General features: G+C 49.6%; 3 protein-coding genes across 9 annotated transcripts in view; 1 reads left to right on the top strand and 2 right to left on the bottom strand.

Annotated features, from left to right (window-relative positions):
• The window catches only part of LOC106861675 (uncharacterized), a 29660-nt gene extending 19176 nt beyond the window's left edge, over window positions 1-10484 (top strand). For all 3 annotated transcript variants that reach the window (XM_088174705.1, XM_014890214.2, XM_088174704.1), the window contains one exon: window positions 179-10484. In XM_088174705.1, coding sequence (XP_088030831.1) covers window positions 179-556 — 378 coding nt within the window. In that variant the 3' untranslated portion in view covers window positions 557-10484. The remainder of the gene's footprint in view (window positions 1-178) is intronic.
• Window positions 9770-20570, bottom strand: C16H8orf33 (chromosome 16 C8orf33 homolog). Of its 4 annotated transcripts, none has more exons than XM_088174702.1 (7): window positions 19450-20570; window positions 17744-17831; window positions 15129-15263; window positions 14251-14939; window positions 11201-11291; window positions 10944-11090; window positions 9770-10820 (listed from the first exon to the last, which is right to left on the bottom strand). In XM_088174702.1, the coding sequence occupies exons 3-7, from the start codon at window positions 15190-15192 to the stop codon at window positions 10627-10629; spliced, it is 1185 nt and encodes a 394-aa protein (XP_088030828.1). In that variant the 5' UTR covers window positions 15193-15263; window positions 17744-17831; window positions 19450-20570; the 3' UTR covers window positions 9770-10626. The 4 variants fall into 4 exon arrangements, with proteins under 4 accessions (XP_088030828.1, XP_088030827.1, XP_014745726.2 ...); XM_088174701.1 differs by lacking the exon at window positions 19450-20570 and adding an exon at window positions 18516-18563 and having other exon boundaries at window positions 11201-11288; XM_014890240.2 differs by lacking the exon at window positions 19450-20570 and adding an exon at window positions 18516-18561.
• On the bottom strand, window positions 19843-27827 carry AMDHD2 (amidohydrolase domain containing 2). 2 transcript variants are annotated; one of them, XM_014890242.2, is made up of 11 exons: window positions 27420-27827; window positions 26743-26879; window positions 25925-26064; window positions 25524-25578; window positions 24892-25104; window positions 23784-23872; window positions 22671-22815; window positions 22309-22416; window positions 21591-21659; window positions 21054-21155; window positions 19843-20677 (listed from the first exon to the last, which is right to left on the bottom strand). In XM_014890242.2, exons 1-11 carry the CDS (start codon window positions 27500-27502, stop codon window positions 20589-20591), a joined length of 1230 nt encoding a protein of 409 aa, XP_014745728.1. In that variant the 5' UTR covers window positions 27503-27827; the 3' UTR covers window positions 19843-20588. The 2 variants fall into 2 exon arrangements, with proteins under 2 accessions (XP_014745728.1, XP_088030829.1); XM_088174703.1 differs by lacking the exon at window positions 27420-27827 and adding an exon at window positions 26548-26646 and having other exon boundaries at window positions 26743-26880.

Here is a 27827-nt window from a genome sequence, read left to right as displayed (position 1 = left end):
GGGGCTGAAGCGTAGCTCATGGTGAGGTCTAGAGGTCTGCAACAAGGTGATGGCTTTCTCTGAGAGCTCTTCTCTGAGCCTTGTAGCAAAGTGCAGAATAAATCTCTTGTTAAATGCCATTGAACGGGCAGCTGATAGTATTTCACATTCCCTTCTCTCCCACCTCCCACTATTCCAGGTCAAAGATGCCAGCACTCAGACTGTCTTGCCAAACCCTGTGGGTCCAGGAAATCACAGCCTTGCTTGGAGTGGACCACTGTCCCCCACTGCTCCCAGCTCTCCCACCATCGGCGAGAAGCTGGATGCTGTACAGATGGAGGTGCAGAAGCTGAGCCAGGCCCTGCACGCAGTGCTGGAGCGGCAGTGCCGCCTGGAACGCCTGCAGGAGCACCAGCAGCGGCTGCAGCAGGAGGTGCTGATGGCACTGCAGCAGCTCAGCTCCACTGTGAGCCACAGCACTGTGCCAGCCACCCAGCCCTGTGGCTCCTTCAGCAGCATGGGCCAGCCCTCGCCCACCATGCCAAACTTCAGCCAGTTCAAGATGGAGCTGATCTGATCTCCTGCAAGGCCTGTGTGTGCCAGTAGTGTGCTAATGTCAGGATGGAGCCAGGAGGAAGAACCATCTCTCAGAGGCTGCCCAAGGATTACATGCAGACCCAGCAGATAAGGTCCCTGGTGCCTCGTGTTCCCAGCCTTGCTGACTGGAAAGGGGCTGCCTGGCACAAGAGGCTGGACAGTGGAAGGCTGAGGCCTTGCTCCTCCTGTGCTGCTCATCCTGACTGGCACTGGAGCTGGCTGGGGCCCATGGACCTCAGCAGAAGGCAGTTGCCTGCAAGGAGAAGATGTAGCTGAGACAGACACAGCAGGAATGTGGGACTCCAAGGATACAAGAGACTTCCTTCTCATGAGGGTCAATGCCATGATGATCAATCTTGCCCTCCCCTCCACAGAACCTTGTTCAGTAAGAATCTGTCTATGCCACAGTTCAGAATGAGTGTGGGATCAGTATCTGCATTTTCCTTACCCCTCACTCAGCCAGTGAGCAAGCAAGATCTGTCAAGGGTCACTGTCACCTTGCATGGAATGGCACACGGTGCGGAAACCCATGAGGTGAAACCAGTGCTGCACACGTGATATTGTTGGAGCCTTGTATCAGCTGCTGCACCATTAGGGATAGATCACACTGTGTAGGAAACAATCTTTTACTGAGCAGATTCCACCCTCCTCATCCCAGAAACTCAGCAGATCTGGAGTATGGTACTGCTGCTGCCCACTGTCTGGCAAAATATGGGCAGGACCATACCAATAAGAGTTGCACGTGGGCAGGAGCTGATTAACTGGGTGTTCAGCTCTCCTCTAACCCATTTTCCTGGGCAGGACACCTTCCTGGTTGTGATCCTCAGTTGCAAGGGCTGTCCCTAGAGAGGCTGCTAGTGGTGCAGAACGGCTGTAGCAGAGCAGGGCATGATGCTGAGAACCCCCTTGCCTGGACCAGAAGGGCACAGGGGAGGCTGATGGGCCCTTAGTGAGCAATGGAGTCCAGAAGGACCAGAGATTGAGGAAAAGTCTGATGGAAGTGGCCTTGGCTCAGCACCCAGAAGTGAGTCCTGAGAGGAGGCAGAGCATGTGTCCTTCCTCTGCATCAGCCAAGCAGGCTTCTGTCTGCACGGGCACCACACTTGGCACAACTTGTGCCTGTGAGAAGTCCCAGTCTGTTTCTGAGGTCTCCTTGAGTCCAAGGTCAAAACTAAGAAGGGTAAAAACCAATTCAGGTGTTTGTACACAGACACACTCACACACAGCTCATGCATGCACAGATGCAGATGCATGTGGCAGGTCTGTGCAGCAGCCCCAGTGAATGGGGGAGCTGGACACCCCCTCTGCTCCCCTGAGACACATCACTAGCCCTAGGGCTGCCCAGGAGCACTAGAAGTCTGCTGCCATCTGCCTGTGGTCATTCGTTTCGATGTTGATGTAATTTTGGGGACATCTGAAAAGTAACAGATGAAGAAAAATACCTAATCAATCGCTCTGCTCTTTTGCACAAGGTAGCTAATCTGCACCTCAGATTTGAAAAGAAGAGGCTGGATGACCAGCACTTAGCAGGCACAGTTTCTTAATGTCTCTGTCAATGTTTTACGGAAAAACAGGAGCAGAGCAGCTGCGATTCCCTGGCATGTGTACATAAAACCACCCTAGTTTCTGAAACAGCTTCCCTAAATCTGACTTAGGCTATTTCTTAAATCATTTTAAAAATTAAAAAAAAAAAAAATCTACTGGGTTTTCTATTCCCTGAATGTATTCTAAGAACTTTCCTCATTTCTAACTCTTGCACATCAGCCCCTTACCCAGTGCTAAAAATACCCAGTAAAAATTAATAAAAATAAATCACTTAGGCTGGTTAAATAACCCATCCACTGTAACATTTATTTCAGACAGACATACAGCCTGAGTGTTCAGCTGCTGTTTGCCTCCTGATCACATCAGGGAACACCGAGTTATTATTTAAAAGCAGTGTCATGTTATAACATGGAAGGTGTTTCCCACCAAGGTAATCCTAAGGTGTCTGTCATTTCCATCCTGCTCCAAGGAAGAGCTCTTCCCTGTGGCCACAGCAACATCTGTTGTGTGCCACAACACGCCTTTGTTGTCAGTACCACTGATGGCCCTTACCCTGCACCTGCTGACATGCCCAGCATCATCCAGGATTTACTGGTATTATCTCTACCTCCCGCAGAACCTGCAGTCTGCTCTGTCAGAAACAAAGGGGCTTTACAAAAAGGGACGTTGCTGCAAAAATGAGGAGCGGCATGTTGAACGGTCTGAAAGCAGTGTAGATGTTCACCTGAGTGAAGGTCTCTGTGCAGCACTTAGAGAGGAGGCCCTGGAGAAGGAGAGGGTGGGTGATGGACAGAAGATACAACAGTGATTTCTCACCTTTTGATGAAATAAAAAGCCAGACCAAGCAACGATAACAGGAGCAGGAGAGATCTCCTGACAAACAGGGCAGTTTCGCAGTCCTGGAAGGAAGCTGAGGGAACAAAGGCAGAGAAGAGGCATTACAGCCATGGCCTTTCCCAGCATGGGGGGGCCCCAGGAGGTCACACATTCAGAGTCACAGAATGGGTTGGATTGGGCTAGGTTGTGTTGGGTTGAGTTGAAAGGAACCTTTAAAGGCCATCTAGTCAAGCCCCTGCCTTTGACAGGTTGGACCTTCCACTATGCCAGGTTGCTTCAAGCCCCACTCAGCCTGACCTGGAACACTTTCAGGAATGGGGCAGCCACAGCTTCTCTGGGCAACAACAGGTTGGGCTGTCCCAGCCTTCCACTCTTTTTTCCCCTGCTACACCCTCTGTGACATCCCAGCTCTGGCAGTTCCATCCTGTGTGCCAGTAGCTGCTCCCAGGAACTGGGCTCAGGGCTTCCTGGCTGCGTGAGCAACAGGTCCAAAAGCAAGGGGCTCTCCACTGAAGCCTGGTGGCTTGCCCACATGTGCTCTATCATGTGGAGACATGGCCTGACCCTGGTCCCAGCCCCTTTCACTGTGCTGGAAGCAGAGTCCCTCCTACTTACCACCACTGTGTGACATGAATGGCATCTTTTTGGGGGTGACACACTCAGGACTGGTTTTCAGAGCTCTCCCATCCACAGAGAAGGGATGGGGGATGGCCAGGAATCCCTGGAGACAGGTTTTGATGGACTGCTCCTGCTCTGGCTGCTGAACCCACACCTGGCCCCAGATCTTCACCAGTGACCCCACACATGTCAGGCTAAGCTCTGCCAAGAAACAACAGCACATTTGGGTGGTCAGAAACTCTCTGGTGTCAGGGATCATATTGCTCCCATGACTTTATGCCCTTCTGCTCTGATGCTCCCACTGCTTTGCAATCAGGCTGCCATGCTGCATCACGGGTAACTTAAGCACATTCTCAACCTTTCTTTGGGTGTCAAAAGGGGCTTGAGGTTGTCATCTCACCCAGCAGAATACTTTTTACTACACCTTTGTACCTCTACCCACTGGCCAGAATTGACTGAAATAATTCAGCTGGTCAAAAAGGCATTTGGGTGAGGGAGACAGAGCATGGCAGCAGTCTTCTCTTCCTAACAAAACCAGCCAAAACCCAGGAAACATTTTTCCTATCCCTCAAAATCTGTAGTTCCTTATGCTTCCAGAAGTGACTATTTTGTCTGGGTACTTTGAATAAATATAGGAGCTGGGAACCAGAGTCCTCTGGACTGCAAATGGCTGTTTGCTTTGTGGGTTTAGGTTTGTCTGGTAGACACCACAAGGATCAGCAGAGACTGCCATTCCTCATGGGCCCTCCAGCTTAGCTTCACAAGCAGCCCAGGTCAGGTTGTCTCCTGCTCCCCTCACAGTGATCACCACTGTTCCTCAAGGTCCCCTCACTCCAGTGCCAGCCTGCAGGGTGAGCTGGAGCAGGAACTGTCCTGATAAGGCAGCTGTGGATGAGCAATTACAGGGGAGGAGGGCACTTGAACTAGGCACAAAGGAGCCAGGTACCAACCTTGCAGGTAGAGGTCAGAGACACTGCAGGAGTGCTCCTCCTCCAAGGAGTTCACCAACACCAAACTTTCCAGCATCCTCCTATGGTGTAGGGTCCACATGGAACAGTCTAGGTGAAGAGGAGATGTGGTTTTTCTGGGTGCAGTTCAGGACTGCTAGCAAGCTCCTGGCTATGTGCCCCTTGCAAAACACTTGGTTTCATCCCACCCTCCTCTGCCTCTCACTCTCCTCTGCCCTCTCCTGCCGGATGAGTCTTTACTTCTGACCTCCTACCACTGGACACCAGCTTGGCTCCTTTGGCAGCCTCCCAGGGAAGTGGGGAAGGGGCATATCCCACATCTCACAACAAAGACCAGTACAGAGCAGTCTCTCATGCTGGGAGCAGAGAGAGAGGCCCACTCTTGCCCCTCTCAGGAGGATGGAAGAGGAACCTGGCTCACTCTGTGTCCCTGAGCCTGCTGTGAAATAGCTCAGCAACAGAAAGACAACCTTTCCCCTCAGGTGTAGCCCCCAGCACACTGTCTGAAGACAGCTCAGAAAACCAAGAACAAGCTGCAGTGCCTGCAGACATGGGATGTTGGACAGACTCCAGGCTCCACCAAGGGCACTGCTGCCACCCAGAGACCACACACTAGGAACGGGCTCTCCATTTCCATAGTGATTCCTAGACTGTCCCATCCCACAGACACACAGACACCAGGTGAATGACAGAAGCCACTCTGCCAATCACTCATGGGACATCCCCTGCACACGGAGAAAATGACACCACCCCTTCCTTAGCTCTTCTCCTCCCACATGGTCACAGTTCCTGCCCCACACTAACAGGGAAAATATCCCAGAACCCCTTGTGTTCCTCCACATCCCTATCTCCACAGCCTCCTCCATCCCCAGCCCTCTCCTGCCCCACAGCATACCTCCCACAGGGAGCCACCAACACCAGGAGGAGCTGCCAGCAGTTGTTTTCTCACCCTAACCCATTAAGGATGTGGCTGAGCTTAGCAGAGTCCAGAAGTGCAGGGAAAGACAGGAAAGGGAGGCAACAAGAGCAATAGCCAAGACAAGAAACCCACAGAGAACAATCTTTACCGGTCCACTCAGGGTATCTCCTGAAAGCAGATTGGCACTGATGTCTTCTCTCACCCAGCTCTGTGTCTACTGCCTGCTGAACTGCGGTTCGGCAGTTCTTCAGAGAAGAAATGGTTTAGCTTCTCCAGATACTTACACAGCTCTTCCTGGTTATACTCCAGTTCTTTGCCAACATTACTGGGGGAAAAAGAAGATGGCAGGACAGTTTGCTTTCCCTCTCCTTCCTGGCCTCTTCCACATGTGGGTTTTGTTTCGTTAGAATAAGCATGGTGATAATCAAGATCAGTCAGAGATACACAACCCAAACTTCTTCCATTTTGGAGATGAAAAATCAGAAGCTGGTCATACCTGTTGATGTACTCACAGGGAAGAAGCCAAAGGGACCTAACACTGCCAGTGATCAGAACTCTCCAGCTGCCAGCATGTACAGGAAGACTGGTGCCAGGAATGAAACCACTGGGGATGTCACAGCTGGATTTTCTAAAACAGTGTGTCTTACAAACCTTCTACAGTTCTAAAGATGAAAACAGCAGAAACAGTGAGGAGCAGAAAAATTTTAGGCAGCAGAAAGATACAAGATTATCTGTCACAGCTCTGTATATTCTTAAAATAACAGCATCTCTCCTTTTCTTTTTTTTTTTTTTTTTTATGGAGCTGCAGGTAAAATGATCCTTACTCTTTAACCTTCTGTCTCGGTTTGAAAGAGAGGTATTTTTCTAAGGAAAGGCGAGAACCCCTTTCCTGAGATGCAGAGTGCAACCCCCTCCCTTCTAATTATTTTAGTTTCAAATCAGAGGCTGTCAGGCAGGAGATATGGGGATAGGAATAACAGCTCTTTACTGATATCTAACAAGGCAAAATAGCTGAAACAACAACAGCTATAAAAATTGACAACAAAACAGAACAGTATAGCTCAGTTCCAGTCCCTTTTGGCCAAGGCACTCTCTCCCTGCGCTCAGTTACCGGTGCTGGGGGCAGGGCAGGTCCCGCGCAGTTGAAGAGGGCTGGGTGATGGCGGCAGCGACCCAGGGGTGAGAGGGATGGGGAGGTGACTCCCCCTCACGGTGTCAGTTGTGATGCTCAGCAGAGTGTCTGGAGGCAGTAGGGTGAGGTGGGAGAGCAGCAGAGCGATGTTCAACGGCAGGGAACGTGGATCTCGGCGCTGGGATGGCGGGGGAGATGCTAGATCGGAGCACGGGCTGTTCTCTCACTCCACGAGCCAAGCGAGAGAGTCCCAGCCCGCTCCAGACCCCTCTCCCACCTTTCCTTTTCCGGTCTCCCCCCATCCCCCCAGCCCCCTGCGAGAGAAGACTATTGCTACTAAGGTGTAGCCACAAATACTTAGCATAACAATGGGAGAAATTCCACAGAAAGAAAAAGGGAACAATTCAACCCCCAACACCTTCCTTCTATTAGAATGTTCCAGTTTATTTCTTTCCTGAAGTGGTAAGTTCTTCCTCTTTCTAATTCAAAGAAAAGTTGGGATTTCCCTCCCCAAATGAAGGGAATGTGTTATCCTTTAGGAGTGATTGGATACTAAGTACACAGTCTCTGCATCTTGAAAATCAAAGTGAGACAAAGTACTATCAGTCACCTGAAACACAGGATCAATTTGGCTTATTTGTGGTCTTGGAAGTCCCCCTGGAAGTGGCTGCTGTGACTCTGGAAGTAATTCCAGCTGAACTCTGTAGGGATCCCTTGGAGATTCTTTGTGGGCTGTTCCTCAATGACTCTGCCCCCTGATTACTCAGATATGGGCTGCCCAAGGACCAATAAATGCATTTCTACTGACCAAGCTCAGGAGAAGGGTTTGGACAAATGTGATTAGTGCCCAGTGTTCAGGGTAACAGCCAAAATGCCAGCAGGGAGAGGGCCAGCCTGTGAGGGGGCAGGCGAGCCATCCCCTGAAGGCAGGGTCTGTCTGGAATGGGATTGCATTTCCTAATGCAATGCTTGTGGGATTTGTTTACAGAGGAGGGTGCCAAGTCTAAGAGGAGAGATCACACCCAGATTTCTTCTGCCTTTGTGTGCAAACATTCTTGGCCTCACCCTGCCAAAGAAATAACCAGAAAATAAAAAAATAAAAATTTTCACTTTGTTCCCCAAAGTGAGACGTTTCCCCTGCTTTACTACAGTGAATGGTCTGAGACAATTTACAGTGTTCTTGTCTTTAGAAGCTGATCCTCAGCTTTAGTTTTCCAAGACTGATGCTGTGAAGCAAGTTTTGCTCTAGAAGCACTGTGGTATTTCCCATCCCCTTTTGCATTATCTTTAACTCACTCCTGAGCTCATAGCTGTGCTGGATACTCCTGTAAGCAGTTTGCTGCCTACAAGCCTGGGCCTGGCACTGCTGCTCTACATTTAGGTGGGCATTCAGCAAAGAGATAGAGCACTCCCAGACCAGCCACCCTGGTGGCACCAAACTCAAATACCAGGCACAAAACTGAGGAGAGAATGCAGAAATATGCAGGTCAGAATTGAGCTTAACTTTTTATCAAAACTGAGATACATTTCCATAAAGCAAAAACAGTGGATCAGAGATGTCCAGGTAGATCAGAATACTTCCCTTCTCCCTCACTGTTGTACATCATTAATGCCTTGGGGTATAGAACAGGTATTACAGTCACTAGTAGAGCAAAGCCCTGATCCAAACCTGACACCACTGTACTAAGAGACATCACTGAAACTCTAAACAGCACTGAAATCTTGAATAAAGAAATGCTAAAAGGGGAAAACACAGCGTTTAAAAAACATCCTTAAGACTGCACTGTGGCCTCTGTAAAGGAGAAAGGATGGATGGGGCAGCCATGGCATTTCCTAACTTCTAATACTATTGCTTATTCCCTTTCAAACAAAATAATACAGCAAAGCTTAACAGTGAAGTACAGACTGCTGTAGTTTCAGACACCTCTTCAAGATACAATCACTAATGAAATAACTTGGGCACATTTGTCAAAAACTCAGGAGACATCACCTTGACTATAAAAACAAGGAGTAGATAGAAAAAGGTAAAATGTTTTATCCAAGGTCACATGGCTGACTCGTGGAACCGACCTGACACTCAGGGACACAAGGTATCACACTGATGAACACCTGCCTTCCCACAGACATATATATATAAGTCCTCCAGTAATGAAATAGAGAAAAAGGAACTGGCTTTGCAGGTCAGCATTATTCAGACCTCTGGAAAACCACAGGAGTTGTTCTCATATTAGAACAGTTTTCTCTGACCCCTTTGAAGATAACTGCTGGATTGGGTTACACCAAATGTCCACCTCACTGGTATCTTTAGTCTAATTGTGAATGCCTAATTAACAGCATGAACATTATGTAAGAATGCTTTCCAGAATACTTCTTCAGCCTTCTGGAGCAAGGATTTTATAGTATTTTAGCAGCTCTAGCTTTACCTTAGATATGACAAGGAAAAAAAATAACTATTTCCCAGACATCTCCTGCATAATCAGCCAGGGAAGCAAACAGCTGTAGTTCCAAGGTCATGTAGACAATGCTCTTGAATCTCAGAAAATGGCATGAAAACACAAAAAGTGTGACAAGAATACAGCTTTTGTATGTCTAATGTAAAATCCTGGAAATAAAAAAAAAATACTGTCTAAGATTGCTCTATAGGTTCAAGTAACAGCTGTGGCTCCTTGTGCCGACCTTGATTTCCAGTTTTCACCTACTGACTTACAAAAGACAAATTCATTTCTCCTTATATGGTGTTTTTCATCATATTTGTTACCCAGGTTCAGTTTCTCCTTATGTCCAGACATTAATTCTTTAAAATATTCTTTTAAAATATTTAGAATTTAAAAGGAAAAAAAGAAATCTCACAGATGCAACTGCCTGCATCAGAGCTTAATAATAAATTTTTTAGAGCCACGATCAGGTTTTTAGTCTTTCACAGCCAATGTCTTTCACCATCTCTCAGGTGCTCTCAGCACTCCATGGAATCTGCATACTCTCCCAATTCTCACTTTCCACACAGGCTGACTGGACTATAAAAGGGAGGAAAGCACTGCTCCCTAGGATCACCTGATACCAAATACTCTTTCACAGCACTTCTCTTCCTTCAGAATTTTCTAAGCTTGGTGGGAAGATTTTCTGCATGAACTTAAGAGATGGGTTCAGTGACTCAAGCAGTATAGACTAGAGACACACGTTCACAAAGCCAAAATTTAATACAAATCAAATGGAATAGAGTCTTTGGGCTTGTGACAGTTGATTTTACTACCATCCAAGGCTGGCATGCAGCTATTTTTCCCTCTGAGGCACTGTGGTTGTAACTGAGCTACTTATAAAGTAAACTTTATTTAAGAGTTGATTGTACATCTTTCTTAGCTGCCTAGAACCTGGCTTCAGCAACAAAAATTTTCCTTGTTCTCCTGGGAACAACTGTCCTTAGATGATGTGCATGTAAACCATGACGTGCAGCTTTATTCTGTGTCTGTACCTGTCAGTGAAAGAGATGAATGAGCAAAAATGCTTCTCACTTACTTTCCCCCAAAGACCCTGAGCTCGTGCTCCTCCATGTCAAGGATGACACACTGCTGGTGTTTGCTGGACACCAGAAGCTGCATTCACAGACTCAGGGAGTGGAAGCACCCAGCTATCCACTGCTGGATCTCAATTCCAAACCATTGCCTGCTGTATGCATTGCTGCCTCAGCTGCTAGAAACGCTCTGCTCTATTTAAAAGCAACAAGAGAAAGGGAAAATCTCATGGTGTAAAAGACAGATTGACAATTAATGACAATTCTACAGGAAAGAAAGCAGATCCTTCCACACTACTGACCCTTTCAAAGGTGCTTTTCTCTCCAGTGTGAGCATAGAGGAGCACTTATGTAGGCTGTTTTGGGGTCATATGCATAGTAGGCAGATCTGGTTTAAACTTCTAGATAAGGCACCCTAGAAGAGGACCAGAGATTCACGCATGACATTTCCTACTGCACAACATCTTTACACCGTTCTTCAGTTTACAGGAGATCTGGCATGGTTTTAGTCGAAGTGACTTTTCTAGAAGAAATTAAAGCGAAATTCTTGGGGAGTTGTGAAATTGAATAAGCCTGTGTTAAATGTGCTGTGTGACTCTGAAGGGGATTCTGCTGAACCTTGGCTTTTCCTGCAAGCTCCCAAGCACTTCCGGATGAACTGGCCATTCTTCTTGTGGATGCTTCCCTTCAACTCCACAATCCTGGCTGATTTTGCAGCTTAAAGAGGGGAGAAAAAATAAGAGATGTTCAGTCATCTCATATAGTGAGGCCCCAGTCTGCAAAGCATAGTGCAGGATTGAACCCCTTTCTTCTCCTCCTCACCATGCAAAGTTCTCCTACCTGTTTCCATGAGCTTCAGCTCTCTGCACAGCTCTTCCTGCATCTTCTTCCTGTAGTCTCCAAACATGGCTCTCATGAGCTGACGCTTCTTTACCAGTGGAGCCTTGTCACTGCGCAGTGTCCTGATTGCCCTGAGGGCTTCCTCAGCTGCAGCACAGGAGAAACAATACACAGTTTGAGGCTTCCTGCTGGATCTGCAACTGCATTCCTGCCAATGCTCCCCCCAGGAGAGAGCTCTTCTTTACTTCAATGCTTACTCTGCCTTGGAGTGGGTTTCTGCGTCTTCAAGCCGAGTTCCAGCTGGTTCACACACCAGTCCACCTCTTTCCGCAGCTGCTCATCTGACTGCTATCAACATGAGGCACAGTTAGAAAGAGGAAACAAGTCACCCAAAAATTACAGCAGCAGTTGCTATACAGGATGAAAGGGAACTCCATAAAGTCAGCACTACTCCAAATATCATGTTCTGGTGATCACTTTATAGACTTCATTATATTTTCCTTCTAGTGTTTTTCATCATATAAACTAAAAGCACCGTGCAAATGTTTAGTTGCAACTCACTGTCTCTATTAGATGGATTTAATGTGGGGCTGCCATTCAGAAGGTGCTGTTTTCTGGAAAGTTGTTCAGCTTTCAAATAAACTTACAGATGGGAGAAATAAACATTAACAATAAAAAACCCCTATCCTCAAACTTGCACAAAATCAAAAAAATCAAACAATGGACAAAATCAGAAGCTGAGTCTTTCTTTGCAAAGGGAACCACCTCAAGTGAGAGTGGATAAAGCTGTTTATGTGTTAAACTTCTTGCACCCTTCACCAGATTCACAGTTGTCTCCTCTATTTCATCATTTTTCTTCTTTAAATTCTAAACAGCCAAGTTTTCGTAAGGATATTAAGGTATGGGTTAAGGATTTGATTACTGGAATGTGGACTGGCCTAGTGGAGTTAATAATATGGGAGAGAGAGTATGCTTGTGTTTGACAGAGAATGGCCCTCGCTGGGTTTCTGCTCGTTGTGTTAAGCCATACTCGGAGCACACCAGAAGGAACAGGATGGATGGTCCCATAACTGAAGCAGAACGTGTGGAAGACAATGACCATCAGGTGGATTGAAGCATGGGCTCTTAAAGAATACGCTGTGAACATGATCACTCAGGGCGAATAAACGGGGACATTTGACTCAGGCTAAACACTTAAATTTGAATTGGTGGATGTTACCTTTACTTTGGGTTTTTGCTCTCCTCCACAGAGAGGCTGGCACTACTGAGTAATGTGTCTTGAACCATTTCCTTTCACATAGCATTTACTACCCCAAAAGAGAGGAACTTAATGTACCTAGGGGAGAGGTATTGCTTTTGTATAAGGGTGTTGAATTAGTAGCTGAAAGCTCATACTTTGAGCAACTAGATTTGCTTGCATTATGATAGCAGCAGCCAGTTGTAAAGTTAAGTGGATGCTGCTTAGTTTTGATTGGTGACTGGACAGATGACTTGGTCTTTTGGCCATAAAATGTAACTCTATATGGAGGAAAATTTATTTGACTAAAAGTGAAGGTATCATTCTGCCACAAATGGGTCATCAAGGAATTGTGCAGTTTGTAAAGGTATTTGAAAATCTATCCTTTATGTGCCTTATTGATGTATTTTTTTATTGTTAGCACATGGTTACGGATGCCAGGATTTTGAGAGTATGTATTTTAAGGACTTGTTAGATTGCAATGGATCAGTTTACGGGAATGTTTTAGGTTTGAAGATGAGAATAACTGAATGGGGTTTTTTTTGTAAGTTAAAATACTGTTTTGTCCTCTGCTGTCTGCTTGGATTTTTGCAAGGGCCATGCAAGATCCTTAGCAGCACTTGTTTTTAAATAAGAAAAAGGGGGAATTATAGTGAGACCCACAGCTGGTCTGTGGGTTAGAGAGGGTTAATGAATGACGTTTGTTTTGAGAAGTATTTTCTGACCAAGGCTGTTGACATGGAGAGCAAGAGAAGGAGAAAAGAAGATAAGTAGGAAAAAAACCCCACAGCTGTGTTTCCACAGTTATTTTGAGAAATGTCCTGGGAAGAATAGGGATGGAGAATTTTCCACTAATGACTGTTATGTTGACATATTGTAACCCATGATGAAAGTGTAAACTATGTAAAGGGTATAAGAGACATTGCATTGTTGTAATAAACAGGTATTAGCCTTCTGAAATGTAGTGTGCCTTTTATATGTTGCGCCTGCCTATATAGCGACACTTCTTCTCGGCTCCTCTGTGCTTGCTCAATCAGAAATGCATGAGGAGAAGGAAGATGAAGCCCATGGAGATGAAGGAAGCCAAGCCCCATTGAGCAAAGCCAGCTGGCTCTCAGGAGTAGAACAGGGAAACAGGGCTGCACCCTGGACTGAAGTAATTCTTAACTGTCATGCACATGTAAATACAAATGCCCTCACACTGTCTCCTTTTAACCACAACAGTGTCCTTCCAAAGGACTGGAAGGGCTTCACCTGACCTTCAACTCTTCCTGTGTCTCTGGTGCTCAGCGGTGTTTATTGGTAGGGCCACAGGTGAAACAGACCTTTCAATGTTCCAGAGGCAGCTGAACACTCAGTGCAATTTCCTTGTAATATATTAAGAAAATGAAGGTTTTGTGCAATCTTGTATTACGGTATTGATCAGCTGGCACTGTTAATAACACCTACACCAGTGCTGGAAAGTAAAATAAAATGAAGACCTGGACCTTAGCAGGACAGAAAACTTCAGTGTGTGCCTTAATGTTGTGTTTACACATAACTTGCAATTTCAGTTGATTTCTGGGCCACACCCTACAGCAGAACCTTCTCAGAAGCACCCTTGAGCTTTACCACAGGCCCTTGGCTACACCAGGTGGCAATTCTGTGCCTTGGCTTTGCTCCTTGCACTGCAAAAGCAATTCATCCTGCAACATGCACATCAGAGCTACAGGGCCTGGCTCAGCACCCACAGGCACCAGCTTGCCACCAAGTGAAGACAGTTACCTTCTTTTCCTATTTTCATTTTCTTAAGAAAACATGGCATCCAGCTCCCCAGGACTAGCTGTTACAAGCCTAAACATGAAATCTTTCAGCACAAATCTGAAGGACCATTAACTTCCTTTGCACTGGTCAGGTTCCTCAGCTGTGTAGAAGACAAAGAGAACAGCTGCTGGAACACGGAAGCAGCCAGTGTGGTCTTTCAGCTTCCATCTCAAGGCAGTATGCTAATTGTTCATGTGTGCAAAGAGATAAAGTGTCTCTTTAGCTCAAGGGTATATAAATTATGGGATCCCATCAGTATTTAACTACCTGAGAGGTCTTCTTATCCTGATGGGAGATATCTATATTTTGACAGCTGTTAGTTTCTGCCTTTGCCTTCCTGCTGGTCTCTGTTTCTTCTGTTTTGTTTTTACTGACAGGTGGGTTTTGTTTCTTCTTTTTCTTCTTCTGGGCAGCTCCACCTCCTGTTGATTTCTCCGTCACTGCCTCATCTGCAGGGGCTGTCTCTGTTTGGGGGATCTTTGAAGTGACATGGCTTCTAACCTCTTTGGGTGCACTCTCTGTCACTTGAGTCACCTCAGGTTTCTGCAAGGCTGCAGCCTGTGGCAGAGCTGCTAATGCAGCACGCAGTGCAGGATCTGCTGTGTGCTCTGTATACTGGCACGCTGGAAGTAACTGAAGATGAGGGCAGTCTTCATCTGGGATGGCAAACTTGAAAGCAAACTTGGGTTCTTGTCCAGAGGCAGAGGCAGCAAACCTCAAGGCTCCATTCCAGTTCTCCTGCTTGGTGGCTCTGACATTGTTTTGTACCTGCTCAGCACCACTGTCACCAGGGTCAGCTTCTGTGTCAGTCTCAGAAAGTGTAAAATCAAATTGGAAGCTACTGCCAGATGATGTGAACAACTCTGGCTTTGCCTCAGGAGTTGGGTCAGACTGTTTCACATGATGTGCAGCCTGCCCCTTGCTTGGCTGTACTTCCACAATATCAGGCTTCATGCCTAGAAAAGACAAAGAATATTATTTCAATACTGGTGTTCTCAATGCACCAGTTTCCTGCCATGGGGGGTGCCACTGCAGCTTCCACTCAAAGGCACTTCCCAGAGAGGTGACTCAATTAATGCTGCAACCTAAGAAATCTACCAAAAAGAACCAAATCTCACATCCCCCGAGGGACAGCTCAAGCTCACCTTTCTCCATGCTCTTCTGATCCTCATCCATCTTGAGATGACAATCCCCAAACACATTGCTCATCACTTGTTGCTTCTCTGCAAGAGGAGTCTCAGGGGACTGCAGGACCTTGAAAATGTGTTGGGTCTCTTCTGCTGCACTCAGAAAACACCAAGAAAGACAAGAAACAGTTTACGGTGGGCCTTAAAATCCACACTGTGGAATGCTGATGACTGACTCTTCTCTGGATGTGCTCTGTGTTCATATCACCTCTGACTAATCCTTAAGTAGCATTCAATTGAAAGGGAACTCCAAGTGCTTCTAGAAGCTCAAATACTGTGAGAGGTTCCCACAGATGGAAAAAAAAACCTTAACTGCTTACTACATACAGTTGGACTCTTATATTGCAATAAGTGCATTGCTAATGGCACAGAAGCTACAGAGGGCTTAGCAATCTTTCCCTCAAGGTGAAGACAAATCCCAGAACCCAGCTCAGTGTCTCTTCTCTGGAAAACTGGAAAAATCTGAGTAGAGAGTATACCCTGAAAAGCAGGACTCTTGCTTGACTCCTACAAACCAGCCTGACCACAACAGGAATCCAAAGCTTTTGTGTTAGAACAAATTCTCTAAAAAAGAGTTGTTCTGTGACAGTGGTCCCCAAGACCTCCATTTGGAAATCCTAAATATAGTCTTGTAGTGTTTGTCTCACTCACCTTAAGTCACAGAACAAATTGAGAGTAGTATTGTGGAATGGGAACATCTCACCTCTCCTGGCTGCAGTGCCCGACCACCCTCTGGGGAATAAACCTTTCCCTAACATCCAGCCTAATAATCACTCCCTAACATTGCTCCAGCCATTCTCTCAGGTCCTGTCTCAGGGAACAGAGATTGGAGCTGCCCCTCTGGAGGAGCTGCAGCCCAGGTGAGCTCTGTGCTCCATCTCCTCTTCTCCAGCTGAACAAACCAAGTGCTCTCAGCTGCTGCTCCTATGGCTTCCCCTCCAAACCATTCCCCATCCTGTGTCCCTCCCTTGGACACTCTCTAGTATTTTTAGATCCTTCTGATATTGTGGTGCTCCAAAGTGCTCCCAGCACTCGAGGTGAGGCTACCCTAGGGCAAGGCAGAGCAGAGTAGGACAATCCCCTCCTTGTCTTGGCCAGTGATGCTGGGCCCAATGCACCCCTGACCATGGTGGGGCAGAAGTTGGATGTAACTTCACAGCATCTGAGCGTCTGAGGGTCCTGAGCACATATACCCTTATTTCAAAGGGTTTAGCAAGCTGCAATCCAGGCCAGTTACACAACAACAGGTAGAGAAAGCTCCAGGGAGCTGCTCTCCTCCCGCCCCTGGGAGCTACTCTGAGTAACTCATGCCTACAGGGCTACAACCAAATAACTCGTTGATCCTGAATTCCTGGCTAGAGCTTGGATCTGCCTCCTCACCAGACTTCTCCAGAGACTGAGACTCCAGGCAGAGCCTGAGTACCATCAGCAGCACTGCTCAACTCACCTGGCTCAGTGCCTTTTCTGGCCAGGGCACTGCTTCTGCTGCCTCGTTCCCGTGCTCAGCTTCTGCCTCCCCTCCAGGAGCTACCTTCCCTGCTGCTGGGCACTGGGGACCAGCAGAAGGATACACGTGTAACAAAATGGTCTGATCACAGAACAGCTTGGGCAGAAACCTTGAAGCTCATCCACTCCTGCCATGGGCAGGGACACTTTCCACTGCCCCAGGTTGTTCCAAGCCCTGTCCAACCTGGCCTTGGACACTCTCAGGGATCCAGGGGCAGCCACAGCTTCTCTGGGCACCCTGTGCCAGGGCTTGCCTACCCTTACAGAGAAGAATTCCTTCCTAGTATCTGATCTAAGCATAATATCTGCCAGTGGGAAGCCATTCCCTGTGCCCTGTCACTCTAGGCCCTTGTCCCTAGTCCCTCTCCAGCTCTCCTGCAGCCCCTTTAGGCACTGGAAGGGGCTCTGAGGTCTTCCCAGAGCCTTCTCTTCTCCAGGCTGAACAATCACAACCCTCTCAACCTTAATTCTTCTTGAGCCTGATGCTCAAGCACAGGGTGTGGGCACCTATCAGTCACTACTCTATCCTCAGGTGCACCAGCAAACACTCACCTGAGCATCTTACACAGGGTTCACAGCCCTTTCCCAAGGTTAGGTACTGACCAGCAGCAGGACGTGTGTCTGCAGCTCTACAAATTGGATTGACGAGATCAAACTATGGCCCTATAGAATTTTATCTTCCATGTAATTTTTCCCTGGAACAAGCTTCACAAAAATAAACCTACTGGTGTTTAAGGGCCAGACACACTGGCACAGTATTTGCTAAGATGAAAAACAAAGGCAGAGCTGTAGCAGAACCATACAAGTCATTATATGGGAAAAAGAGAACATGACAAAAAATACAGAAAACAGGGAGAACAAACACTAAATGAATGAAAGATAAAACTGCTTCCAGAAACACAGTCCTTAAAGCCCAAAGCTTTATGTTATTCTGTGTTTAGAACAAATCCCAAATAACACAAGAACAGGGAACATAAAGGAGAGAAGAAACAGAAAAACACTCAGATCTGCTGAATCACATCCAAGGCCAGAATACAAGCGGTGTGGGCTGGGAAAGAGGAACATACCTAGTTTGGGATGTGGGGTGAGGTGGAGATCTGCCTCGAGTTGCGAAATGCACCGCTCCAGCTCCTCCTGGAACACACCTTGGGGAGCCTTGGACATCGTGTGGGGAAGGCAGAATGTTTAGAAGCACAAATCTCTCACCTCCAAACCTGATTCCAAACTGAGTTTTCTGAGGCCTTCTCCCCTCTCACAGGATATCAGACCTGGCTTTACACTGGAGGTGTGCTGTTTAACAGTTCATTTATACCATAAACTAACACAGCACAGGGATACGAGTCCTGTGTGGAGAGCACCAAATGAACCCTCTGCATTACAAAAATTACAGCTCTTACCAGCAGGAAACCTCACCACTCCCAGCAACCCAGGACTTGTCACAGACATTTTTTTTCATCTTTTTCTCCACCTGTTCCTTTTTAAAGGCCCCAAATAAAGATTTCTCATTTTTCCTGAATCTTAGACAATGGCAAAATGTCTCCACAGCAGGAAATTTCCCTTTAGCGCAGCTCTGGTAACACACAGAATTTATCTTTAGGCTAAACACAAGCCCTTGAGGCCCCATGTGCTGTATTTCTACGCTGGCTGCCTCACGCTAAGGAGGTGGAAGTTACGGTTTGCAGCCCGCCTGGGGAGAAGGTACACTAAAACACTGGAAACGAAAAGAATATTCAGGATAAGGAGATGGGCAGGGATTGTGAAAGGCACAAGCGCTGGAAAGGTCGTTAAGGAGAACCTGCGGCAGCTGGGTTCGGTGCAGGCCGACCAGCACAGCCTTACCAGCTCCATGCCGAGCTCCCGCGCCGCCGCAGCAGGAAGCGGCCGCCTGCACCGCCCACCTCCGCTCTCGGGCCTCGCGTGGGCTCCGGGAGCAGCCCAGCCCGGCCCGGCCCCGCCAACTGCAGCTCGGGGCCCGCTCGAGGCCTCCCCGGAGCCCTCTCGGAGCCCCCGGACCCTCCGCGGGGCCTCCCCCAGCCGCGGGCTCGGGGTGGGCGGGTCGGGGCGGTGCGCGCCGCCCTAAGCGCTCCGGCCGCTCTCCGCGCTGCCGTTCCGCCCGAGAGCGCCACGGGCCGGAGTCCCCAGCGCCCACCTTGGCCGTGACCCCTGAGCCTCCCAGGCGCCCGCCGGACACGCGTGTGCCCAGGAGCGGGCCGGGCCGCGCCGCGGGTCAGATCCCCGCAGGAACGCCCACAGCAGTCCTGGCCCCTCACATGCCAGCCTGACACAGGCTATGCCAGCAAGCACCACCCTAGGCACGCAAAAAATCTTAATACACACCTGTCTGATCCCATTTCTATTATAGATTTTCTTTTGATTATTTAATTTTGTAAATAAAAAGGTAGACACCTTGTTTCACACACATTTTTCCCCCTTGGATTGTTTCCAACAACAGCCAGGAGATCCCCATGAGGTCAGCACTGCAGCAGCACAGCACATCACAGCACAGGGTTTGGTTTCGTATCTCTCAAATGCTTCCAACCATGGAGGTTATAATTTCTCTTGACATTGGCAGCTGATGTTAGAAATTCTCCAAGGCTCACAGAAGGGCTCTAAAGTGCTGGGAAAGCACTTCCAAATGTTGCTGCTAAAGATTATAAAATGGTACTGGAAAAATTGGTACATTTCTGCCAATCCCAACCAGATTTCTGTCTGCCTTACAATCTCCACCCTTGCTGAGATGTTGTCTGAGCCCTCCCCTCATTACAAAACCCACCTTAGTGGTTTGAGCCTTATCCAAGGTTGTGTTGAGACTTCATCTTGATGCCTATTCTGAGTGCTTGAGTAGGGTCAAAATCAGCATCAGTTCTCACATACAAGTGTCCAAGTGTCAGGAAAAAATCTGACAGTCAAGTATTGGAGGAGATAATGAGCATAAAATAATGAGCTAACCTATCTGTCTTGAAAGGCCAGAATCCCACTGCAGTTTTCCACTCCCTCAGTGCCTGAGCTGGACTGAGGGCTCATGAGCCTGTCACTACCAGTTTGGATACATCCCCTAAAGCAAAAGCTCCCCATCCGTGGCCTGAGGAATGCACAAACCCATCGAGGCTCTTCTTGGTATGGCTGGCACAGAGCCTGCAGAACCCATCCAAACAGAGAAAGGAGAGAAAGGAACATTGTTTTATGTGGCAGGACGCTGTTCGTATCTCCAGCTCTATGGACTCAATGCCCATGCAGGGAAAAGGCACAAAGGACCAGCAATGCCTTGGTATTCCTGGGTTTGATGTCTGCCCTGAGGATTCAGCCCCACAAGGGCACCGAGTCAGTGAGCTGTGGCAGCCTTTTTCTGAGGACAGACGACAGAAGGGCTGTCAGGAGATCCGAATGTGATCCTCAGCTTCTGCTGACACAACAGAAACCTTGTGACGGGAAGAGCTACGAGCTGAGCTGGTGGAAGCTGATGTCTAACAAGTCATGGCTGTCTGGGGGCTAAGCAAACAGCAGGCAGAGGAATGGGAATGGCTTGAGCCTGCCTCAGGTGTAGAGCAGGTTAGTGTGTGCTGTATAAACTGTGCAAAAGCTGGGACAGTTCCTCACTGCTGTCAGCTGGTGATAGGAGCACCTGTCAGGGGGCAGGACAGCTATGCAGTCCTGTAGGTCACTCCAGGACTGGCATTCCTTGCCAGCACAGAGCTGCCTTCTTTCCCCATGTCACCAACTGAGCACCAACAAATTCGTGGCAGGCATGGCTGCAACTGGAAGCTGGAAAATGCAGCTCTTTGGTATGAGGCTCCTTTGAGGGGGTTGCAGGAAGGAATTGAGAAAGAAGGACAAAAGAGAGAAGTGGGATGGTTGCCAGAGCTGCCAACCATAGTGCCAGGGAGCCTTGGAGGGCACTGGGACAGCTCAGCATCACATGCCTGACACATCCTGTCGCCAAACTTCCTTGCCGGCAATGTACGTGGCTTGCACATACAGGCTGTCATTCAGCATTAGGAAATCTGTGTTGGACAAGAGAGAAAGAAAGCAGCTGTCAGAATGGAGCTGCTGGAGCTGGCTGGGGAGAGCTGAGCTCAGTGGGGAAGGACTTCTCCCCACCCCAGGATGGCACTGCAGTGCAATCCTGGCAATGGTAGCTCTGCTTTCTGCTCTGCTGAGATGTGGGGGGAGCACTTCAGAGGGTTTCCCAAACACCACCAGCATCCAAAGGAAAAACCACTGAAGCAAAAGCCTAGAGCATATTCCAGGTAGAGCAAGTCTCCCTGAAGCTCCCACTGAAACAGGGGATGAGCATGTACTTACAACACCCCCTGCTTTGCTCCAGCACTTTGTGAGCCCTTGTATCCATACCAGTACGTGTTGTGCCCATACCAGTACCTGCATCAGAGTCATAATTCAGTGTTCCCTTTTTATGTTCAATCCCCAGGAGCTGAGCGGGATGCAGAGATGCCGCCTCCAACGCGGTCTCTACTGAGCAGCCTTGGACAGAGAATTGGGGAAACGTTAGGGCAGCCAGAGCCCCATTTCCAGAGCAGCCCAAATCCCCCTGGACAAGGCAACTGTCAACTAGGCAGTTGATGGACCCAATATGGAACACCCTCAGCACAGCCAACTGGAGCTGGGAAGGGAAATACCCGTACAAGAGAGAGCAGGCATAGGAAAACTGAATACCTAGGGTATGGAGAAGGGAAAACAATTCACTTTTGTGAGAAAGAAGTAGGAGAGTTCACCTCCCATTAATTCTATGGGTTAGAATGAAACTTCCCCTCAAAAAGGGGCTCATCTGAGGGCACTGATCCCATCTCTTGCCACGTCTCAGGTAAGAGGAAACATTCCTGGTGGAATGGACACATCTGGCAAAAGCAACACCTATTCCGTGTCAACACAGGGAGCAGCAGCTTGTGGCTCTCTTACCTGTGGCTTCTTGGAAGTGTCGCACACAGGTGTCCATGGTCGCCACGCTGCCACTCAGGGTCTTTGTGCCTGGGAGAGAAACAGGATGGCACTAAGTGCCTATAGCTCACAGCAAAAAACAGGGCACTAGGGAAGCATAATAGCAGGAGCAAGCTGAAGGGCCTGCAGCCACTTCCTGCTGGAGCACAGGAAGTGGTACATGGGTGTTACCCCCACCTCCACTATCAGACCAGCTGGACTTGGTGAAACCAGCTCACAGTGCAGGCATCTGCTGCCAGAGGAAGGGGATGGAGAAAGGAATGCTCCTTATCTGAAATACCTTCCCAGCCTTCATCTACTTAGGAATTTGAAACTTAGGGAAATTAGCTAGCAAGAAGTGGTAGTGTTATAATAAAGAAAATGGACAATAAATATCTCTAAGATTTCTCTGTCCTTACTGACGCCCTGAACCTCTGGCACCCTTGTCACTGGGCAATGAGGCTTTCAAAGGTATTGCACACAGCTACAACTGGACAGATTCCTCCATGAAGGTGGCACACTTCTCCTCTTTACCAGGAGTTTCATTATCCCCAACGCCAAGTCCCTGCAGATCCACCCGGCATCAAAACCCAAGAGGGTGCCACACACCGACATGGACAGCAAGGTGTGCTCAGCACCTCAGGAATGGTGCCAGTGGCACCGTTGTCTGGAGCTCTTCAGCAAGAGGAACAGCACTTACCTGCGATGTAGGTGTTCAGCCCATCAATCTCCACCACCTGCTGACCCAGCGTGTGCCGACCCGGTGCCAGCCCCATGCCAGCCATTGCATCTGTCACCAGCACCAGCCCTGCAGAACACGAGGAAAGGGGCCCTGTCAACACTGCAGCTGATATTGCTGCAGCTCCAAGCACTGTGCCCTGTTGACCCTCTCAAAGAGGGACCATGTGTCTCCAGCCACATCCCACTGATCCCGCAAGAGGACTGAGGGACCAGCACAAGTGGCTGTGACCTTCCAGACAGCAAGGGCAGCACAAATGTCTTCTGGGAGATGGTGCAGTGCTTGGAGTGGCTGGTGACACTGTGGGGACTGCTGTGGCTCACCTTTGGGGTGGGCTCGGTGGGCGATGCGCAGGGCAGCAGGGTTGGTGTGGATGCCATCAGAAATCATGCCATAGAAGACCCTCCGCCCAGCAGGAATCCTGTCACTTGTCAGCAGCCCCACAATGCCAGGGTCACGGTGGTGGAACTGCTCAAGGGGAGAGAGAGGGGACAAGCTGTGGAGGATCACCAGGACACACTGGCTGAGACTTCCCTTCAGGGAATGCAGCTGTCATTTCTATCACATAGTGCCTGGCAGGTTTACCAGGCAAACCTGGGCATTGCCTTGAATCACAGAATCAATCACGGATAGTTTGAGTTGGAAGGAACCATAAAGCTTATCTTGTTCCAACCCCTGCCATGGGCAGCAACACCTTCCACTATCCCAGGGTGCCACAAGCCCCATCCAACCGGACTTTGAATGCTTTCAGGAATGGGACAGCCACAGCTTCTCTGTGCCAGGGTCTCAGTACCCTCACAGCCAATAACTTCTTCCCAATATTCCATCTATCCCTGCTCTCTGGCAGTGGGAAGACATTCTTCTTTGTCCTGCCACTTCAGGCCCTTGTCCAGAGCTTTTCTTCAGCTCTCTTGGAGCCTCTTTAGGCCCTGGAAGGGGCTCTCAGATCTTCCTGGAGCCTTCTCCAGGTGAACCCCCCTAGCTCTCCCAGCCTAGCTCCAGAGCAGAGGGGCTCCAGTGCTCAGAGCATCTCCATGGCCTCCCCTGGACTCTCTCCAGCAGCTCTACATCCTTTTGCTGTTGGCCCCAGGGCTGGAGGCAGCTCTGCAGGTGGAGTCTCACCTGAGTGGGGCAGAATCCCCCCCTCCCCTGCTGCCCACACACGGAGGGGGCGTCTGGGTGCACACAGCAAGGGCATGTCCAGCTCTCACCCACGAACACTTCCTCATCCTTCTTGGTGATGTATTTCAAGAGTCTGCTACAGCCTTGAGTTTCTTTCAGATCCAGCAGTAGGAATGTGAAGCCAGAGGTTCAGTGCCAAAACCTCATTGCAAAGCATGGTACAAAAACAGCTGGGAAGAACACAGACCCAAGGAGAGCGGGAGAGAAAGCCCAGAAGCAGCCCTGGAGCAGGGCAGGTGCCTCTGGGGACTCACCGGCAGCATGGCATTGAAAAGGTGAGTGATGAAGGTTGCTCCGTGCTGCACAGCCTCCTCAGCTTGGGACAGATTAGCCACTGAGTGACCTGGGAACAAAGACCAATGCCTGATCCTCTGCTCATCTCTCCACTGATTTCCCTACAGGAGCAAAGACACCCCATCACTAATGCTCTAATGCCCACCCTGGCCTGAGGTACAGCCTTTACACAGATGTGTCTGGCCACGACCTGGGGGTAGGTGTTTCACCTGAACTCCTTCAGTGTTTACATCACAGCTGTCACAACTGTTGCCTTGCTCACAGCATGTTGTCTTGCTCACAGCATGTTGTCTTAAGGCTGGGCTTGAGGTCCAATGACACGCCTTTCTGCTGGCCTCAGATACTTAAATGTTTTGTAGAGAGGTATCAGAGGATACCCTCACAACAGTGGGGACTTTGCCAGGAAGGCATATGGGAATTAAACTATCCAGAAAAAAACTTCTGTTTCCCCAGCAGGACAGCAGCTCTGTAGGCTAACCTTGCCTTTCTGGAGTTCTTTATGTGGCTGTGGGATAAGAGATAATCTGCTGTATGAATGCCCTTCTCACTTGAGGTTTAATTTCACCCTGAATAACTTCCCCTCTTTAAAAATAAAAGACTTCTTCAATGATCTGAGACAAAGAAGAGTTTGTGAAGCAAAGGAAAAGAAAAATGCAGCCAGTTTTAAGACAGCGGCCAGCCATATGTTGGAGGGAGAGGTTCCTACAGCACTTGCAGTTGAAAAACAGAGTTATCAAACCAACAGTAACCTTTGGAAAATTATTTCACCTGTCACATAAAGCAGTGGAACTTCAGAGTTTGAACCCTTCCACATCATCAAACCTCCAACTAAGACTGCTGTTTTTCCCTGTGTCAGAACAGCACCTTGTGTTTACTGCAGGGGCTCCTCAGTTGATACAAACTTTGACCCTTGCCATGACAGATTGACAGCATCAAGCGATGTCCCCATTTGTGACAGGTCTGTCATCTCCATGCAGGCCAGGCAAAAGAGAGTCCCACCCTGTCTAGTTACACTGACACATCTTTAGAGATGCCACAGCCCCAAGGGAGGGGTGCCCCAGCCCTTACCCAGGGAGACGCAGATGCCCCGCTTGGTGAGCTCCCGGATCACCTCACTGCTCCTCCTCATTTCAGGGGCCAGGGTCACTATCTGGACACAGTCCAGGCAGCCATAGGTAGCAAGCAGGTCCTGGAAGGCACCTGCCTCAAAGGTGCGGAGACAGTGCTCCGGGTGGGCACCCTTCTTCTCCTTGCTGATGAATGGCCCTTCCAGGTGGGCTCCTGTCCAAACAGGAACAAATAACCATGACTCTTCCTCCCCCTGCCAAGGACCAAGACACCTGCCATGTCTACTCTTGCTCCAGTCACACTCTTGCCGTTTTTCTGCACCAAAACACACGGCTCAGGCAACTGTGAGCTCAGCATAGTGAGGATGCAGTGCTGGCCACTGGCCAAGCCAAGCCACCCCACTGCCATTGCTCCAGGGGCCCCAAAGGGGCTGGAGCAGTGTGTGTACGATGACACAGAACACAGCAAAGGCCAGACACAGCCTGAGGGACAAGGTGGGTCTATGCTCACCTGTGCATTCCTCCCATTGAGAGTTCCAGTCCCTATTCGTGCTCTGTAGTTTCTTTCACCTCAACCGTGAACAAAATAATTGCCCACCTAGAATAGCACCACAGAAGGACAAATCTACTTACCCAGGATTCCTGCTCCATGGGCTCCACCGTTTCTTACGCTGATCTGAGGGAGAACCTAGAGAAAGGCTTTGTCAGACATGACAACCCAGACACAGCCCCCCAGCCTGCCAAATCAGACCCAAATGTCAGGTCTGCAGGGAGACGTGTAGATGGACCACTTGGGACCATCACAGCCCACAAAGGAAAAGCCGTCTCCAAGCCTTGGTGTGCAGAGCTCACTTGGGAGACATAGCTGCCTCAGCATTCTGAAGGCTGAGGGCAAGAAACCCAGGCTAGGGTCCAGCTTCTCATGCCCACAGCTTTTCTGCCCTGGCAGCTACCTCAGTCTTGGCCCACCCACCTCCTGATACCAACCTCAGTCCCTAATCACCCTGCAGATGGGAGGGGAAAAGGCCCCTTACCTGGTGGTACACAGATGAAGGAGAGGTCACCAGGGTGGGACAGAAAGAGGTCACTCCATGGGAGAGGATTTTCTGACCGACCAGGTCAATACCTGATTTGAAGTCATCAGTAGCCAGAGAGAAGTCCACCCCAAAGCCTCCTGCACCACAAACAAAACGGGGGAAACTGCAGCTTCCCCAGTAGGTGAGTTCCACCCAGAAACACCAAAGAAAGACTTTGTGTGACTGAAGGGAGATGCTTCATTTGCAGGGCGCTGACACAGAGGGCTCCACCAGCACTTCTGTCCTATATTCCAAGGTTCCACAAGTACAAACCTCCCCATTGCTGTCCCCCTGAAGTGCTCTTCCCCACAGCACCCCAGTGTTTTGCAAGCACAACCTTTTTATTTTGATGCAGGGCAAAATGTGACTATTCCCAGCTGAAAAGGGATCTGACTTCCAACTTTAGCTACCACAGAACAAGCCTCTTTCCTTCTGAAGAGAGCTATTGCAGTTAATTGTTATTGTTCCCTAGGGAAGTCTTGCCCTCTCCTCCCATGCCCCGGAAAGGATAGGGCAGGCATCCTGCCAGTGCAGAGGCAGGATAAAATACAGATAAAAATGAGTCCAGAGGAAACCCTCACCTGGCCAAAGGGGATCACTTACACAACAGCAGCAACCACAGGCAAAATTGCTCTTTGTCATTGGTTGCGTGACTCACACCTCCCTTGAGCAGCTGAAACCTGGTCATGGGCAGGAAACCCGCAGTGGGGCTGGGGGTCAGGGATGGACAAACCCAGGACGCCCCCAGTCTGTGAGTGCATGTTGCTTCACTGTACCATTGATCTGGACATCGATGAAACCTGGGGCGATGATGCTGTCCTTGCAGTCCAGCTGGACATCAGCAGAGCCCTTCTCGTCAAAGAAGAGTTTCTCTGGGTTGAGGATCTTCCCCTCTCGCACCCACAGGTCCTCCCTGGGGGGACAGGTACACACACCAAGCTCTCGTACCATCTGCAGCACGAGGAGCAGACGGCCCTGCCCCAGTGACATTGATCCTGGGCAGAGTGGATCCCACGGGCACTGCGATGTCTGCCAGAGCACAGCTGCTCTTCCCGCTGGGACACAGCGAGCAGCCTTCTCTACCTAGCTCTGGCTCTACAAAACTCACGGGAATGGGATTTTCATGGGCTGCCCCTCAAAGGTGGTGGTGATGATGACCAAAGTGCCAGGGGGGCTGGCAGAAGAGACAGAACGACAGAGACTGTACACCACACCCACCCCATGTCCCTCCAAAACCTGGCAGAGGGGACATGGACAGTCCCTTGGCACTGCAGGTGTCAGGTCAGGTCGGCAGCCCGTCCGGGAGCCCCCACACTCCTTGTACACCCGCAGCCTTGGTACCCACGGACACCACAATACTCCTGGACAGCCCTGGTACGACCGGACATCACGGTACCTCCAACAGCCCTGGTACCCCCAGTCACTCCGATACCGCCGGTACCCCCCGCCTCACCTCTGGAGCTGGTGGTCCCTCAGGATGCGGCAGTTGGTGAACTGGACGATGGGCGCGTCTGAGACGGATTTGTTGGATGGCATCGCGGGGCAGCGGGAGCCGGCGGGAACCGCGAACCCTCGGTGGCCGTGCAGGGGGCGGGAACCGGGCGTGGCGAAGCAAGGCCAGGCCGCAGCTCCGGTACAGCGGCTGCCGCGGGACTGGGCAGCAGGTGAGAGGCGGAGGCACCGCCCCGGGGGCAGGCGAAGGGTGAGCTCCCTCCTCTCTCCGGCACTCTGAGCCGATGCTGTGAGGAACAAGGCCCGCGGGGTCGTGCGGCCGAACCCCACCGCGCTGCCCGATGAGCGCCGGGCCCGGGGCACTGTCCCCGCTCCGGGGGCACCGCGACCCGGGGGCGTGGCCTCGGCG

This window comes from Sturnus vulgaris, chromosome 16 (genome assembly GCF_052056855.1).
Source record: "Sturnus vulgaris isolate bStuVul1 chromosome 16, bStuVul1.hap1, whole genome shotgun sequence".
In the NCBI taxonomy this organism is placed as follows: domain Eukaryota; kingdom Metazoa; phylum Chordata; class Aves; order Passeriformes; family Sturnidae; genus Sturnus; species Sturnus vulgaris.
This window is presented reverse-complemented; position numbering and strand designations above follow the sequence as displayed.